This window comes from Hemiscyllium ocellatum, chromosome 39, assembly GCF_020745735.1.
Source record: "Hemiscyllium ocellatum isolate sHemOce1 chromosome 39, sHemOce1.pat.X.cur, whole genome shotgun sequence".
NCBI classification, from domain to species: Eukaryota; Metazoa; Chordata; class Chondrichthyes; order Orectolobiformes; family Hemiscylliidae; genus Hemiscyllium; species Hemiscyllium ocellatum.
The window spans coordinates 23,303,438-23,316,809 of record NC_083439.1 but is presented as its reverse complement, the minus strand read 5'-3'; the positions used below and the strand labels follow the sequence as shown (position 1 = coordinate 23,316,809).

The 13,372-nt window shown below is 40.2% G+C and overlaps 1 protein-coding gene across 1 annotated transcript in view; it reads right to left on the bottom strand.

Annotated features, from left to right (window-relative positions):
- The window catches only part of prtga (protogenin homolog a (Gallus gallus)), a 109,444-nt gene extending 98,209 nt beyond the window's left edge, over window positions 1-11,235 (bottom strand). The window contains exons 1-2 of the mRNA XM_060852868.1: window positions 11,160-11,235; window positions 7,711-8,013 (exon numbers count right to left, since the gene is read on the bottom strand). Coding sequence (XP_060708851.1) covers window positions 7,711-8,013; window positions 11,160-11,226 — 370 coding nt within the window. The 5' untranslated portion in view covers window positions 11,227-11,235. The remainder of the gene's footprint in view (window positions 1-7,710; window positions 8,014-11,159) is intronic.
- Window positions 11,236-13,372: the final 2,137 nt, after the last annotated feature.

Below are 13,372 nucleotides of genomic sequence, written 5' to 3'. Positions count from 1 at the left end.
CTACGAGGCCTGCTGAGCTTTTCCAGAAATCTGAAACAAAACAAATTGTAAGTTCTTTTCATTTTATTTTTATCCAGTGGATTTTCCATTAAGACAGGAATTGGATGATTAAAAGATAGGAAGAAGGTGAAAGTTGTTCTCCATTTCTGGGTAAAACAATCAGATGAAGATCTCAAATGTGGTGTGATATCATAAGACAAGCCCCAAACTGTGCCACATGAAAATACAATCTAAGCAAATTCACAAAAAGTCAAAACAGCATAGGAAGCCATGTGGCTAACTGACGTTAAGTTCACTTTACTACTGAAATCCAGTCAGTCCTACAGGTCGTTCTGCTGTAACGCACGTTTTCATTAATGCAAATTCGCTGTAACATATTAGAAACACAGTCCCCAATTCATCAAAAGCGCAAACGTTCAAACTGTGTTGGCTGCAACACAATAAGCGCTGTTTCGAAAGCACCATTTTTCTATAATGCAGGGTTGCTGTACTCCTACAGCCCTGCAAGTTTACTTCCTTTTAATGCCCAGCTAAATTCTCTTATATTAGATTATTAGCCATTATTGCAACCTTGAAATCTCCTATTCTTTTAAAGAATAAAATATTTCTTTATGAAACAAACAACTTGACTCACTTTGACAATTGATAGAAGCAATCTAACCTTTTAAAAATTTTGAGGTTTGTGCCCAAAATAAACAATGCCAAATATATTTGCCTCAACTTTGTCTCAACCTACAATCTGTACTGCGATCAATGCTGAGAAACTCTCAGCAGGATTAAAAAAGTGCCACTTTCCACCATTCATAGGGTCGCCCTGAACATAAATACCAATTTTAGATCCAGTTGCTTCAAAACTAAGAGTTTTGTGATTGCATGCTAGCCTCTGAAGCGCTGGGTCTAAACTGCACCAAAAACATTTCACATGCAAATCAGAAGCTTGACAGACATCATGCTTAATCCATATATGCTAACTTTGGTAAGCAAAATTAAAGCACAACAGGGTAGGAGATACTGTACTAACAGAATAAGGATTGTCTAGCAGATAGAAAATAGTCAGAATAAAACAGGTCACCAACATGTTAGCAGGCTGGGACTAGTGGGATACTGCAAGGATCAGTACTTGAGTCAGCTATTCACAGTGTGTGTCAATGATTTGGATGTGGGGACCAAATGTAATATTTCAAAATTTGCAGATCATACAAAAGCTGAGCAGGAATGGGTCTTGTGCAGAAATGGCTTCAGGAAGTTTTGGACAGGCTCAGCGAGTGGGCAAGAATGTGGCAGATCGAATATAGCATGCACGATTGTGAGGTGGTCCACACTGGTAGGAGGAATAGGGTTCCTGACAAATAGATATGTAGTGTTTAACTGAAATGGCAAGAGGTTGTAAAATGTAGGTGCACAACAGGTCAGAGTACCCTTGTCAATATGTCACTTAACATGAAAGTTCAGAAAGTTGTTAGGAATGCTAATAGAATGTTAGTTTTTAATGCAAGAAGATTTGAGTAGAGAAGCCTTGCTTCAAGTATACAGAAGCTTGGCTAAACCAGACCCAAAGCACTGTATGCAGCTTTTCTCTCATCTCAGGACAGCTATTACTTCTAAAGGGAAAGGTTCACCAGATTTGTTCCCAGGATGGCAGAACTGTTCTATACAGAGATTGTGCAGACTATTCTCTTGAATTTCTTGAATGATATGCAATCTCATTCAAACCTGCAAAATACTTAAAAGGGATAGACAGCATAGATGCATGTAAGATATTTCTCCTGTTTGGGCAGTAAAGAACCAGGGGTTACAATTTAAAAATTAGGGGAATGTCCTTTAAAGACCAAGATTTTCTTTTGTTCAGAAGGTGGTGAATCTTTGCAATTCCCGACTTGTGACAGCTATGGTAGTTCAGTCTCTGAGTATGTTTAAAACAGAGAGAGTGATAAATTTTTGATCACCAATAGCATAAAGGGTTATGCAGATAGTGTGGGTAAAAGGCACTGAATACTTCATCAACCGTGATCATGTTAAATGGCACAGCATACCTAACTGGCTGAAATGGTTTACTTTTGGTCCAATTTTCATATTAAAAATATGAATGCACAGTCAATTTCAAGTTTCTGGATTCCATTGTCTTTGCTTTCTCTACTTTCTTCTAAACCAAATCAGGACATAACTTTGCCAGAGACCCTAAACAGAGATTGGACTGGGACAGAAATAAAAACGATCAGCCTCATTCCTGATCTGAGCTACATCAAATGATGGAATCTCTATTGATAAATATTCTGCAAGCATCCATTGTCTAAATACAACAACAAAAAAAACAATTTGAATGGGGTAATTAGCACCACCATCCAACATGTGGGTATCAAAAATCGTATCACAAGAATGCACTAACAGCCGAGGAACCCACTTAGATGCTAAATATGGTCAGATTTTCACATCAGTTGACAACACACACCTTTTGACTCATAGTTTAAGCGCACACACACAAAAAAAGACATTCTATTGCAGTACTGCAGGCATGATATGCTGTCAGAGGTCGAGTGTGGGGTGCTGGAAAAGGACAGCAGGTCAGGCTGCATCCGAGGAGCAGGAGAATCGATGTTTTGGGTATAAGCAATTCCTGATAAAGGGTTTATGCACGAAACGTCAATTCTCCTGCTCCTCGGATGCTGCCTGACCTGCTGTGCTTTTTCAGCAACACACTCTCGACTCTGATCTCCAGCATCTGCAGTGCTCACTTTCTCCTACACTGTCAGAAGTGCTTCCTTTCAGATGAACCATTAAAGCTAACATCTTGCTTCTCACACAAAAACTGTTTTGCAAAGAGAAGTAGAGCGCTTTTGGTGGTGTCCTGGTCAATACTAATCAGAGACAGATTATCTGGTTATTATCACATTGCTGGTTGTGGGAGCTTACTGTGTGAAATTGACTGCTGGATGTCATACATTATAAACAGTAATTACACTTCAAGAGTATACATTGCTGCAAAGCATTTTGGGACGTCCTCAGACAAAAAGGTGCTACATATTGCTAGCCACTTAAAAAAAAACACAGAAAAGTACAAAAACCCTGAAAAAGATTTTGTGATTTTGAACACATCTTTGTTATATAGTTCTTAACCCCTTCGAGCAGGGCTTTTATAAAAAGCTTTTAAAAAGCTATGGATGTTGCCAAAACTGCAAAGTTGTCCCAGCATTTTTGGTTGCTATTTTAGAAAAGATGTCTTTCACAACATGGTACAAGGTCATTTGAATGCATGAAATTATAGTCCACAACATACATGCAGTTGAAACAAAAGACCATTAGGATGTGCTGCATAAGCAGCTCCTTCAGGGGGAATCCTGGATTATCCAGAGTTGAATGCTTCTGTATTAAGAATTCCTTCTACACACTAGGGATTAAGCAACTGTTTTCTTTATCCTATGTTACAATAACGGAGTGTCAAAAATTCCCTTCTTACACACTCTAGAGACTGAGCAATTTGGAATCAGATTTAAGCTGCCATTTCAATTTTTTTATATTTCACAATCATTTTTCTATTCCTGGTCAAGTACTGAGTGTTACTTCAAACAGTATCCCCTCAATCTTACAGCAACGTATTTCAATTCATATTATGAGGTTTCTTTTCCTCATTTCTCTTTAATCATCACCTTGATTGTCCTGCACATAATCAATAGGTCCAGCTGCTAAATTATGGAGATCTTAGAATCCCTGCACAAACAGAAGCAAAAGAGAAAAGATCCCTTTTATTTAGGATAATCAGAACAGACAATGGGACTAGAATGAATTCTTTTCACTAGCCCGTTGAAGTATTAGAGTGTAAAACAATTGCAGGACCAGAACTATCCTACGCTTCAGCAAGTTGCCTTGCAATAAAACACTACAATTTAGACACTTAGTAACTCAGGGAACTTTTGGCAGGATACTAAACAACAAAAAAAAAGGTGGCAACGTGTTCAGGAGATACAGTCCCTTCACCATCACCCACTTCGTCCACATCCATTTCTCAGGTATGTGCAAATTTCATGGGCTTCTGGATAGAAGCTCCAACACAAAGATAAAGCTAACCTGTTAAAAACCCACAGATCTTTATAACATAGTCAGTTTGAATATGCCAGATTATTAAACCATAACATGACTAAATAACAGCAATACATAACAACAGATGTTAAAGAATTCAATGATGACTGCAATGTAACGAAAGATAGTTAAAATATCTGAATAGTAAATTCATATTTAAAGATTAGGCAAACAAATTTTGCCAACAAGCTTATTCTTGTCAGAACAGTATTATCATTAATTTAAAGTAGGTGCATTTACTGATTTACATGGCAATGCCCATACGCACAGGATTCAAAGGTGCTCATGCATCCAAAATGGTATCCAAACTGAAACAAGGCAAAATGCACAAAGCAGTTCAAAGTAGCATACACATTAATAATTTCTTTTGTGAAATAACTTTAAAATGTTGGACAAAATTTCAAACGCCCATCTTCAGAAAATTTAAAAAGGAGAAAGTCATCTCAACAGGAATAATAATCCTATCACAAAAAGAAAAACTGAATTAAACAGACTGGTTTGAAAGAGAAGGTGAAGCCTTAGATGATTATCAAATACAAAATATAACTTAAGTTTCTAGCTACACCAAACAAAAGTTGTACTGATATTTATCTAAATATATTCCTTTGAAAATCACTGAGTGTTGGGCCAACTTAAACTCCACAATTTTCAATTCTTGTTCGACAAAGGCATGACATCCTTCCTTCCCCAGAAGTACACATATTTGTTGTGTACTGTAGGTACAGTCAGAGCTTGCAAACTGATTAATATATTCTAAAGTAATTTTGTCAGGTTATTGAAAACATGCTAGATTCCTCTTAAATCACAATCGGGCTTATTTTTTTAAAAAAAGTCCTTCTTTGTCCTGAACATATTACTTATCAGTAGCAAAGTACTCTTCACTTCTGATCTTACTCAGACCTGAAGCAACCCATATGGGCTTTCAATTGTTTAGTTTACATTTTCCCCAGCAGGGTGCCCCACAAAGAACACAGCAGCAGTGAAAAGAACTTCCTATTGTCTCCTAGTTAAAAGACAGAAAAAAAATCTATTAAATGTATAACGTTTTCTTTATATCTTAATTTCCTTAATTATTGGTGCTCAAGAAGTTACTTTAGGCAATTCCAAGAAAGTAAAATTAGCTAAATTCCTTAATGCACGGAAAAATGGCAGAAAACAGAGCCTTGAGGGTTTCAGAGTTAGAAACTGTCCCTAAAGACCTGCTGTGATGTCCTTATGTGATAAGGCTCCACAGTAACACTAAAGGCAAGGCATACGATTCCTTGCATTCCTCAAGAACAATTCCTGGCAATCACAAACTTTGTGGAGAAACAACATGAAAGCTATGGACAATGAATAAGGGTCATCTGCTCTTTATCACAGGGCTAAACCTCATCCTGCATAGCCTCTAACCTTTTAACCCAAAGAATTCTTAATTTGCACATGAATAATCAATTTCTCAACCATGGCACAAGTATCAGCTTTTAGTTTCTAACTTTGGAATCAGTGACACCTCCCAGTGTGGTCAGGTCCAACAATTCTTGAATAGATTAAATTTAGAGTTTTAAATATTATACCATAAGTTACATGTGAGATAACAGGGCAACCTCTCTGGCCAATGCTTACAAAATACACTTTAGAAAGAAAGCTCCTGCACCTTACTACCAGCTCTGGTTCAGAATGAATCTTATTTCTCCAACTAAAAAGTAAATTTCACTACTTGCTTTACAAATGTTTTGTATGCAGCTGCAAACTTGCAGATAATACTTTAACAGCTTCCTTGGAAATATGGATTAAAGAGACTGTACTGTACATCAATACTGTAATGGAATTGATTTTTCATCTAACAAAAAAAATTGTGAAATAATGCAAATTTCTAAATTACAAAGCCTGCTGAAACTCTGGCTGAACCAATGCAATCTAAGTTCTTTGAAAGATTAACAGTACCCTACAGGTTTATGACCAACACAATGTTAGTTTATTTTCCCTCTAATACTCACTTGAAGTTAATAATACTCAGGTAGTAGTCCATAGGTGCCAACAAACCTGCAACATCTCAGTGAAGTGGTCAATCTTCAACTAAGAGGCTAACAAATTACATTCAGGAGGGAGAACCAACACAATCATTTCTTCACTTTCCATTAGCATTACTGAATATCTTGGGTGGAACCCTCAATGAGAACTGCTAACTTTGCTCGACCAAGGATTAAATCTTATGTAATTTAAGCACTAATACTGAAAAGGTTTGATAGTCAATATAAAAACAATAACAAATATTACCTTTAAACTCAGGTGATCATAGCTGGTTACAATTATATTAAAGCACAATTAACCCATACTAGCAAAAGATGAATTATTTTCAAATCTCAGTGAAATAACAGGAGTTAAAACATTGTGCAAAGTTTCAAAAGGAATAAAAATTTTAAATTATGATTTTTACCAAGGTGCAATACATACGCACCAGAAATAAGATCATAAGACTAAAGATAGTCTACACAGTTAAGTTGTACTGAAAAAGGCAGTTACACAACTTTGGAAGTCTTTGCACAACATCTCTCTGCTTGTATCCCAACAATTTGGAGAAAACCAAGTCTGTGGTCAGCACTGCCACACAAGTATCACTGAATACTGGTGTGGACAACATCACATGACTGGAAACAATGAATGTAATCTTGTTACAATAGATCAAAGTACTTCATCACAGTCCAAAACAAATTAACATTTTGGGTCTTTTCGTAGAATTAAATATACATCTTTCAGTATAACAAAGAAACATAAGGATCTAATAATGCAATTTCAATATCTGATTTTGACATGAAATATCAGAGAGAATAAAGTGAAAAACTGCTTTGAAAGTGAGCAAGTAAACTTCAGTGGTATCAACATGAAAGACAGAATTAGCAATTTTTTGGATAATATTAAAATGCAGATCCCTCATTTCTCAAGGAATGAGCAAAATATCATTTACTGTTCATGAGAAATAGTAAACAGCAGAAATTGGAATAGCCAATTTCTATATGATAAATATCAGGTCTCAGAAACTTCTGCCCACAATTCTGTGTGTTCCAGAAGGTATGAACAAAGAAATGAGAGAGACCAATACCCAGAGATGAGGAGAACAGAGAGCTGTACGCGCGTACACACACACACACACACACACACACACACACACACACACACAGAGGTGGGACAGAAAGACAGAGGTACGCACACACATATATGCTGTGTGGTCTTCCTACTGCCCTCACCTTAGTTTTAAGTGGGGAGCAGATGAGGCCTCAGCTGGCTTCCCCACATCCCAAATGCAAAATATATTTGCAGAGTGCAGTGCAGTTAAGCACAGGGGAAAACCCAGCAGGATTCTAGTGAGGGTTGAGGTGAGCCTGCACACCACATCAGGAGATTCCCTCTCAAGACCTGCACTCTCAATGGTCCCTCTGTTAAGACTTAAAAACCATCTCCTCACTCCCTTGAACACTAATCATCCATAACATCCTTCTCCACAATTCACAATCAGGTTCTTCATTAACAAACTTCAAAAACATCATACCGTTTCACATGACTGAAGAGCCTAGAATCCTACTGATCTGAACTACATTTGCTAAATACAGATTTTCCCCAAAATAAATGCTGTCAGATTAAATGTTTAATACTTACTGGCCACTGAGAGATGAGATTTCTGACTCAAAATGGCCCCATATTTGTTTTGAGCCAAACATTCATAGTAGCCTTCATCTGATCGTTCTCCTTTACGATGTTCAACCTCCGTGATGTAAAGAGATCCATTTGATAAGATGTATATCCGCTCATTATCAACTAATTTTTGGCTGTTTTTCATCCACACAATGGTAATTGGGAGTTCTCCACGAGCCTGGCAATCGAGAACCACAGGGTCTTTCCGCAACGCAATGACATCCTGGGGCTCCCTGGTGAAGAAAAGCTCAGAGAAGCACCAAACACCTGGAAAACAACACAACTCATTCCAAACTTAAGACCTCAAGTTTTCATACTATAAAATATAATGTTTGATAAATAATTTATTCTCAATCCAGTAATAAAAATATGATCCAGGGGCATGGTGCCTTCAAGACAAATTAAAGCAAGTTGTTAAGAACCGTTGTGAAATGGTGCATGATTATTGAAGTCAAATCTTAGAAATTGAGCTTTCACAACAATCTGACTGGATCAAAATAAATTCAAGACTTCCAATGATCATAAAGTAAATAAACATTGTAAAAATGTATGTTTCGTAACGTCTCACATCAATTTCTTACTAATTCTTAGGGTGAAAGCTTCTATTTAAAACGGATCTTTAATCTGAATTCAAGAACCTCTGGATCATCCTGAAACAATCTCCAAGCCGGAGACTCAAATTCTAAAGCAAGATTTTGAGTCTTATCCATTATAATGGCAACCAAAGACAAAATTATCTCCACCCAGGTAATCCCAATTTAATTATAATCAGGGAAAAAAAACTTGTAACCCTACTTTAACTAAATGGAATCCCAAAGCTCATACCACTAAAGTTCACTTGTTAGTTGCCTCGCTCGTGACTATGACACTGACAAAAATGTCATTTTCTCCATTAATTAAATCAAAATTACAAACTCTTCATATTATAACCACTATTAAAGTGGAAGGGGTATTCGGGGTTTCTCTTGTAATGCCCCCCAAAATAGGAAGTGAATTATTAATTTGATGATTTATATGAACAGCTATCCTACTAACAGTCTCTGTAAATAACGTTTATAACACTGCGACATCGTTCTGTGGCATCAAACACCACACAGATCCAAAGAAGCACTCGGGTTCAAAGGTTAAGCTTAACCAAAAAATTAAAACGTCATATTCGAGAATACAAAATTCTGTGAATATCTCTAATTAGAGCGGAGTGAAATAATACTTCTCAAACATGCACGAAATACGTGGAAAACAGTCACATCTACAGCGCCTTTCTGCGCAACGAGAAATACTACAGGGGCTGGATAGCACCTTGTGCTGAATTTCTAAACTTTCAAACGCCACAAAGAGTGTAAAACTAACTCCAGCACTAATCAATTCAAACAAATCGAGGTACACCGAAATGTGGGTGTTAAAATCACTGCAGGGATGCATTACAATGGTGGTAACATTTTATTGGACTTTTATATGGAGCAGAAAACTCAATTAAGATCCGAATTAAAAGAAGAGCACTCTTGTAAAAGAGTGTTATTATTTTGATTCTAAACACTGGGTCGATAGAAAGACTTGCTCCAATCTGAAGTTGCAACCGGTTGCTATATAGGGCGGACTTCGCACAAGATGTTTGCTAATTTTACAAGCTTGTCAAAAAGGAGCCTGAACAGGCGAAGTCGTAAAAGTCTGATTTTACGAGAAATCATTAGCAACAGGCTGTCCCTGTGTATCAATAAGCTCTGACCGCCGTTCTCCCCCCTCCCCACTTTGAGCCCTTTCTCCTGGTCTAAAACCTTGGCAAACCACGTGTGGAGAACTGACTAGTTCTAGTGTTGTACCTGCCTATCATATGTAACCCACTTGACCAACATACATTCCGCGAGGATAGCCAAAAGACATTAAAAAGAGGAAAATCAGAAAAAGCATCATCCTAAATGGTGGTGTGATTTGACAAGGATTTCAAATATTTCTTCAGTCTGACAATCAACTCAAGTATGCTGAGTCGTTGAGTAATGTGCCTATGACCCGGCAAAACAATTCATTCACATCAAATTCTTCGGCTTTTAGCAGCTTTCATGGTCTGACTGAAAATCTAGTTTTTTTACTAAACAAAAGGATTAAAATTGAAGTCGAACTTCAATGCGTGAGAATCGATATGCATATCTAGTGGTCCCAGGGAAAAAAAACCCAAGAGAGAAAACGTATTTTTAATTTGCCATATATTTGTCAGTATTATGGTGACAACAGAGGGGGATCGGTTAGAGGTCCCGAGAGAATCTGCAGGACGTGATCGAGAAGAACTTCGATCAATTGATCAATCCTTTCCGTCAATACAGACACAGAATCTGCAAGAGAGTCTGCTCTGCTCTCCCTCCCCCTCAAAACAAAACCCGACTTGAATTAATCAGTTCAGGTTCTGGGATGCAAATGAATCCTTCCGTTTAGGGACAATGTAACTCGGCAGGGGATCACACCAACACTCGTAGAAAGAGAGAACAACTTTGCCTTGGCTTTTTTTCCTTCGCTGGAAAAGGGGGGGGGGGGGGGTGCAGATATCATTAAGACGCCAGGCCACTTCTTCCAAAGACCAAAACGAAAGTTGCTCATTTTCCAGTGGCAACATATTCATCGAATTGATATTTGGTATCAGCACAATTAAAGTCAATGTTTACAAATGGTGAGTGCTGCGTATCAAGTCACTTCACAGCTGGTATCGCCGATTTACATATTATAAAAATACACTTTTTTTAAAAAAAAGTCCGAAATACCATAAATGGTCAAAAATGGGGATAAAAATCTTAGGGAACAGGGAGTAGCGTGGCCACGGACCCCACACTGTTGTGGAGGAAGGGGGGACTGAGAGAAGAGTGAGCCTCTTTAAAAAAAAGTGACTTATCGAAGAAAAAAAACGAAATAAATAAATGCACGTGGGGAGCAGGAACCGATACCCTGTTGCAGCGGAGGACCGTGCTGTAGCGAGAGGCAACTTTTTTCTTCAATATAGTGTGTCTGAGAGGATTAAAATCATCGAGAGTACAGGAGGCGAAGCTCACTGGAAGGTGGTCAACACAAAAGCCAGGGGCTAAGTGCGGACACTGCCGGCCATGAAGTGAGTGGCTGCACACACACACACACACACACACAGACAGAGATGGAGCCCCTCTCTCCCTCCCCAACATACACCCTCCCCCCCCCCAAATAAAAACACATTTCACCACCCACAACAAAACAAACCACTTCTCCTTCACTCCAATCCCCCCACCTAGCCCGAAATCGCCCACTCCGGATTCGAACTGAGGCCAGAGGAAGGAGGACATTAGCCTCAATGGGCCGGAGGGAAGGTGGCGGTTGGTGTGGGGGGGGTTAACGGACACTCGCCACTCCGGACATCAAAGCTCCCCCTCAATCCAACAACGAAAACAAAAACTCACCCGAAATAGGAAGCAGCAAAACCACCAGCGCTGTCCCCCAACAAGTTCTCCCGTGAAAAGTCGCCATTTAATCCACGGTTTCCTCGCTCATGCTAGAAGCCTTTCCCTTCCCCCCCTCCCCTATTCCCTAGCCCTGGCTCCGGCTCTCTGGGGCTGCAGCTCCCGGAGCCTCCGCCTTCACTCACTGCGCACTCTTTTCCGGCCGCGCCTGTGCACACGCGCGCGGGGGGGCGATTGGTGGGGGGAGGTGGTGGGCGACGCTCCGGCCAGCCGCAACACCGGACCCCCGCGGCGGCTTCATCCGCGGCTGGGCGGTGCGTGCGCGCGCGACCTACTTTCGCACTGCCCCGCAGCCAACGGAGCAGTGGTCTCGCGGGTCGACGGGGTGGTCGGGAGAGAGCTTTGCAAAGTCGCGCGGGCACATCAGAGGTTGCGGGGCAGCCTCGCGAGGGGATTTGCGCATGCCAAGGATTGGAGGGGCTGCAATGCCCAGGAGATATGGGTTCGAGGGCAACAACATTGTGGGCAGCAGTGCATAGAGATGTATGTCTGATAGGGTTTTAGAGGGCAGCAATAATGTGAGCATCAATGCATGAGGTATTCCTATGACAGGAATTGGAAGGCAACAATAATGTGAGCACCAGACATGGAGATGTGTGCATGGCAAGAGTCGGTGAGCAAAAATGTTGAATGCAGCAATGGAGCCTTTTGGACCAGAGGGCATAATCTCAGAATAAGGGGTTGCATATTTAAGACAAAGATTAGGAAGAATTTCTGTTCTCAGAAGATAATGAACCTGTGCATCTCTATACTGGAGAGGTCTGTAGAGGCTGGGTAATTAAGTATATTCAAGGGTCAGATAGACATTGTAATCAGTAAAAGAAGTCAAGGACCATGGGAAAAGACAGGAAAGTAGAGTTAAGAATTATTAAATCAACCATGATCTCATTGAATGACAGAGCAGACTCGAAGGTGCCTAAATGGTCTGTTTCTGTCTTATGGTCTTAATCCATGATGATGTGGGCTTGCATTGGAGGCCAACCATAATGTGAACAGCAGCAATGCATTAGCACGAATGAGAGTACAGAGATTGGAGGACAGGATTTGAATGAATGATTGTGAGTGACAGAGTTTGGAGGGGCACAGTGGCTGGCAATGCATGTGTATGTTTGAGGAGAAAGTGGAGACTGCAGATACTGGAGATCAGAGTCAAGAGTGTGGTTAAAAGCAAATTACTGCAGATGCTGGAATCTGAAACCAAAAGAAAAAATGCTGGAAAATGTCAGCAGGTCTGGCAGCATCTGTAAGGAGAGAAAAGAGCTTTGACAAAAGGTCAGTTAGACTTGAAACATCAGCTGTTTTCTCTCTTTACAGATGCTGCCAGACCTCTTCATTAGATTAGATTACTTCCAGTGTGGAAACAGGCCCTTCGGCCCAACAAGTCCACATCGACCCGCCAAAGTACAACCCACCCATACCCCTACATATACCCCTTACCTAACACTACAGGCAATTTAGCATGGCCAATTCACCTGACCCGCACATCTTTGGACTGTGGGAGGAAACCGGAGCACCCGGAGGAAACCCACACAGACACGGGGAGAATGTGCAAACTCCACACAGTCAGTTGCCTGAGGCGGGAATTGAACCCAGGTCCCTGGCGCTGTGAGGCAGCAGTGCTAACCACTGTGCCACCGTGCCACTGAGATTTTCCAGCATTTTCTCTTTTGGTTCAAGAGTGTGCTGTTGGAAAAGCAGAGCAGTTCTGGCAGCATCTGAGGAGCAGGAGAATCACCATTTTAGACATAAGCCCTGCCTGGCCTGCTGTGCTTTGACCAGTAACACATTTTCAGACATAAGCCCTTATCAGGAAGCATCAGCCTGATGAAGGACTTATGCCCGAAATATCGATTCTTCTGTTCGTTTATTGCTACCTTACCTGCAATGCTTTTCCAGCACCACATTCACCATGCATGTTTGAGTAAGGAATTGGAGGGCAACAGGAGTGGAAGTGACACAACATGCACATAAGTGAATGGCAGTGATTGGAAAGCAACAATAGGGAAGAGTGAGCAAAACTTTGAGACCATGAGCATGGGAATTCCAATGTATTGGAAGGATCCGGTCAGAGATATTAGGTGTAGTATTGGGTAGTGCATAAACTGAATAGGTCATGAGGTAAGCATGACAGCTGCACATAGCAAGATGGAAGC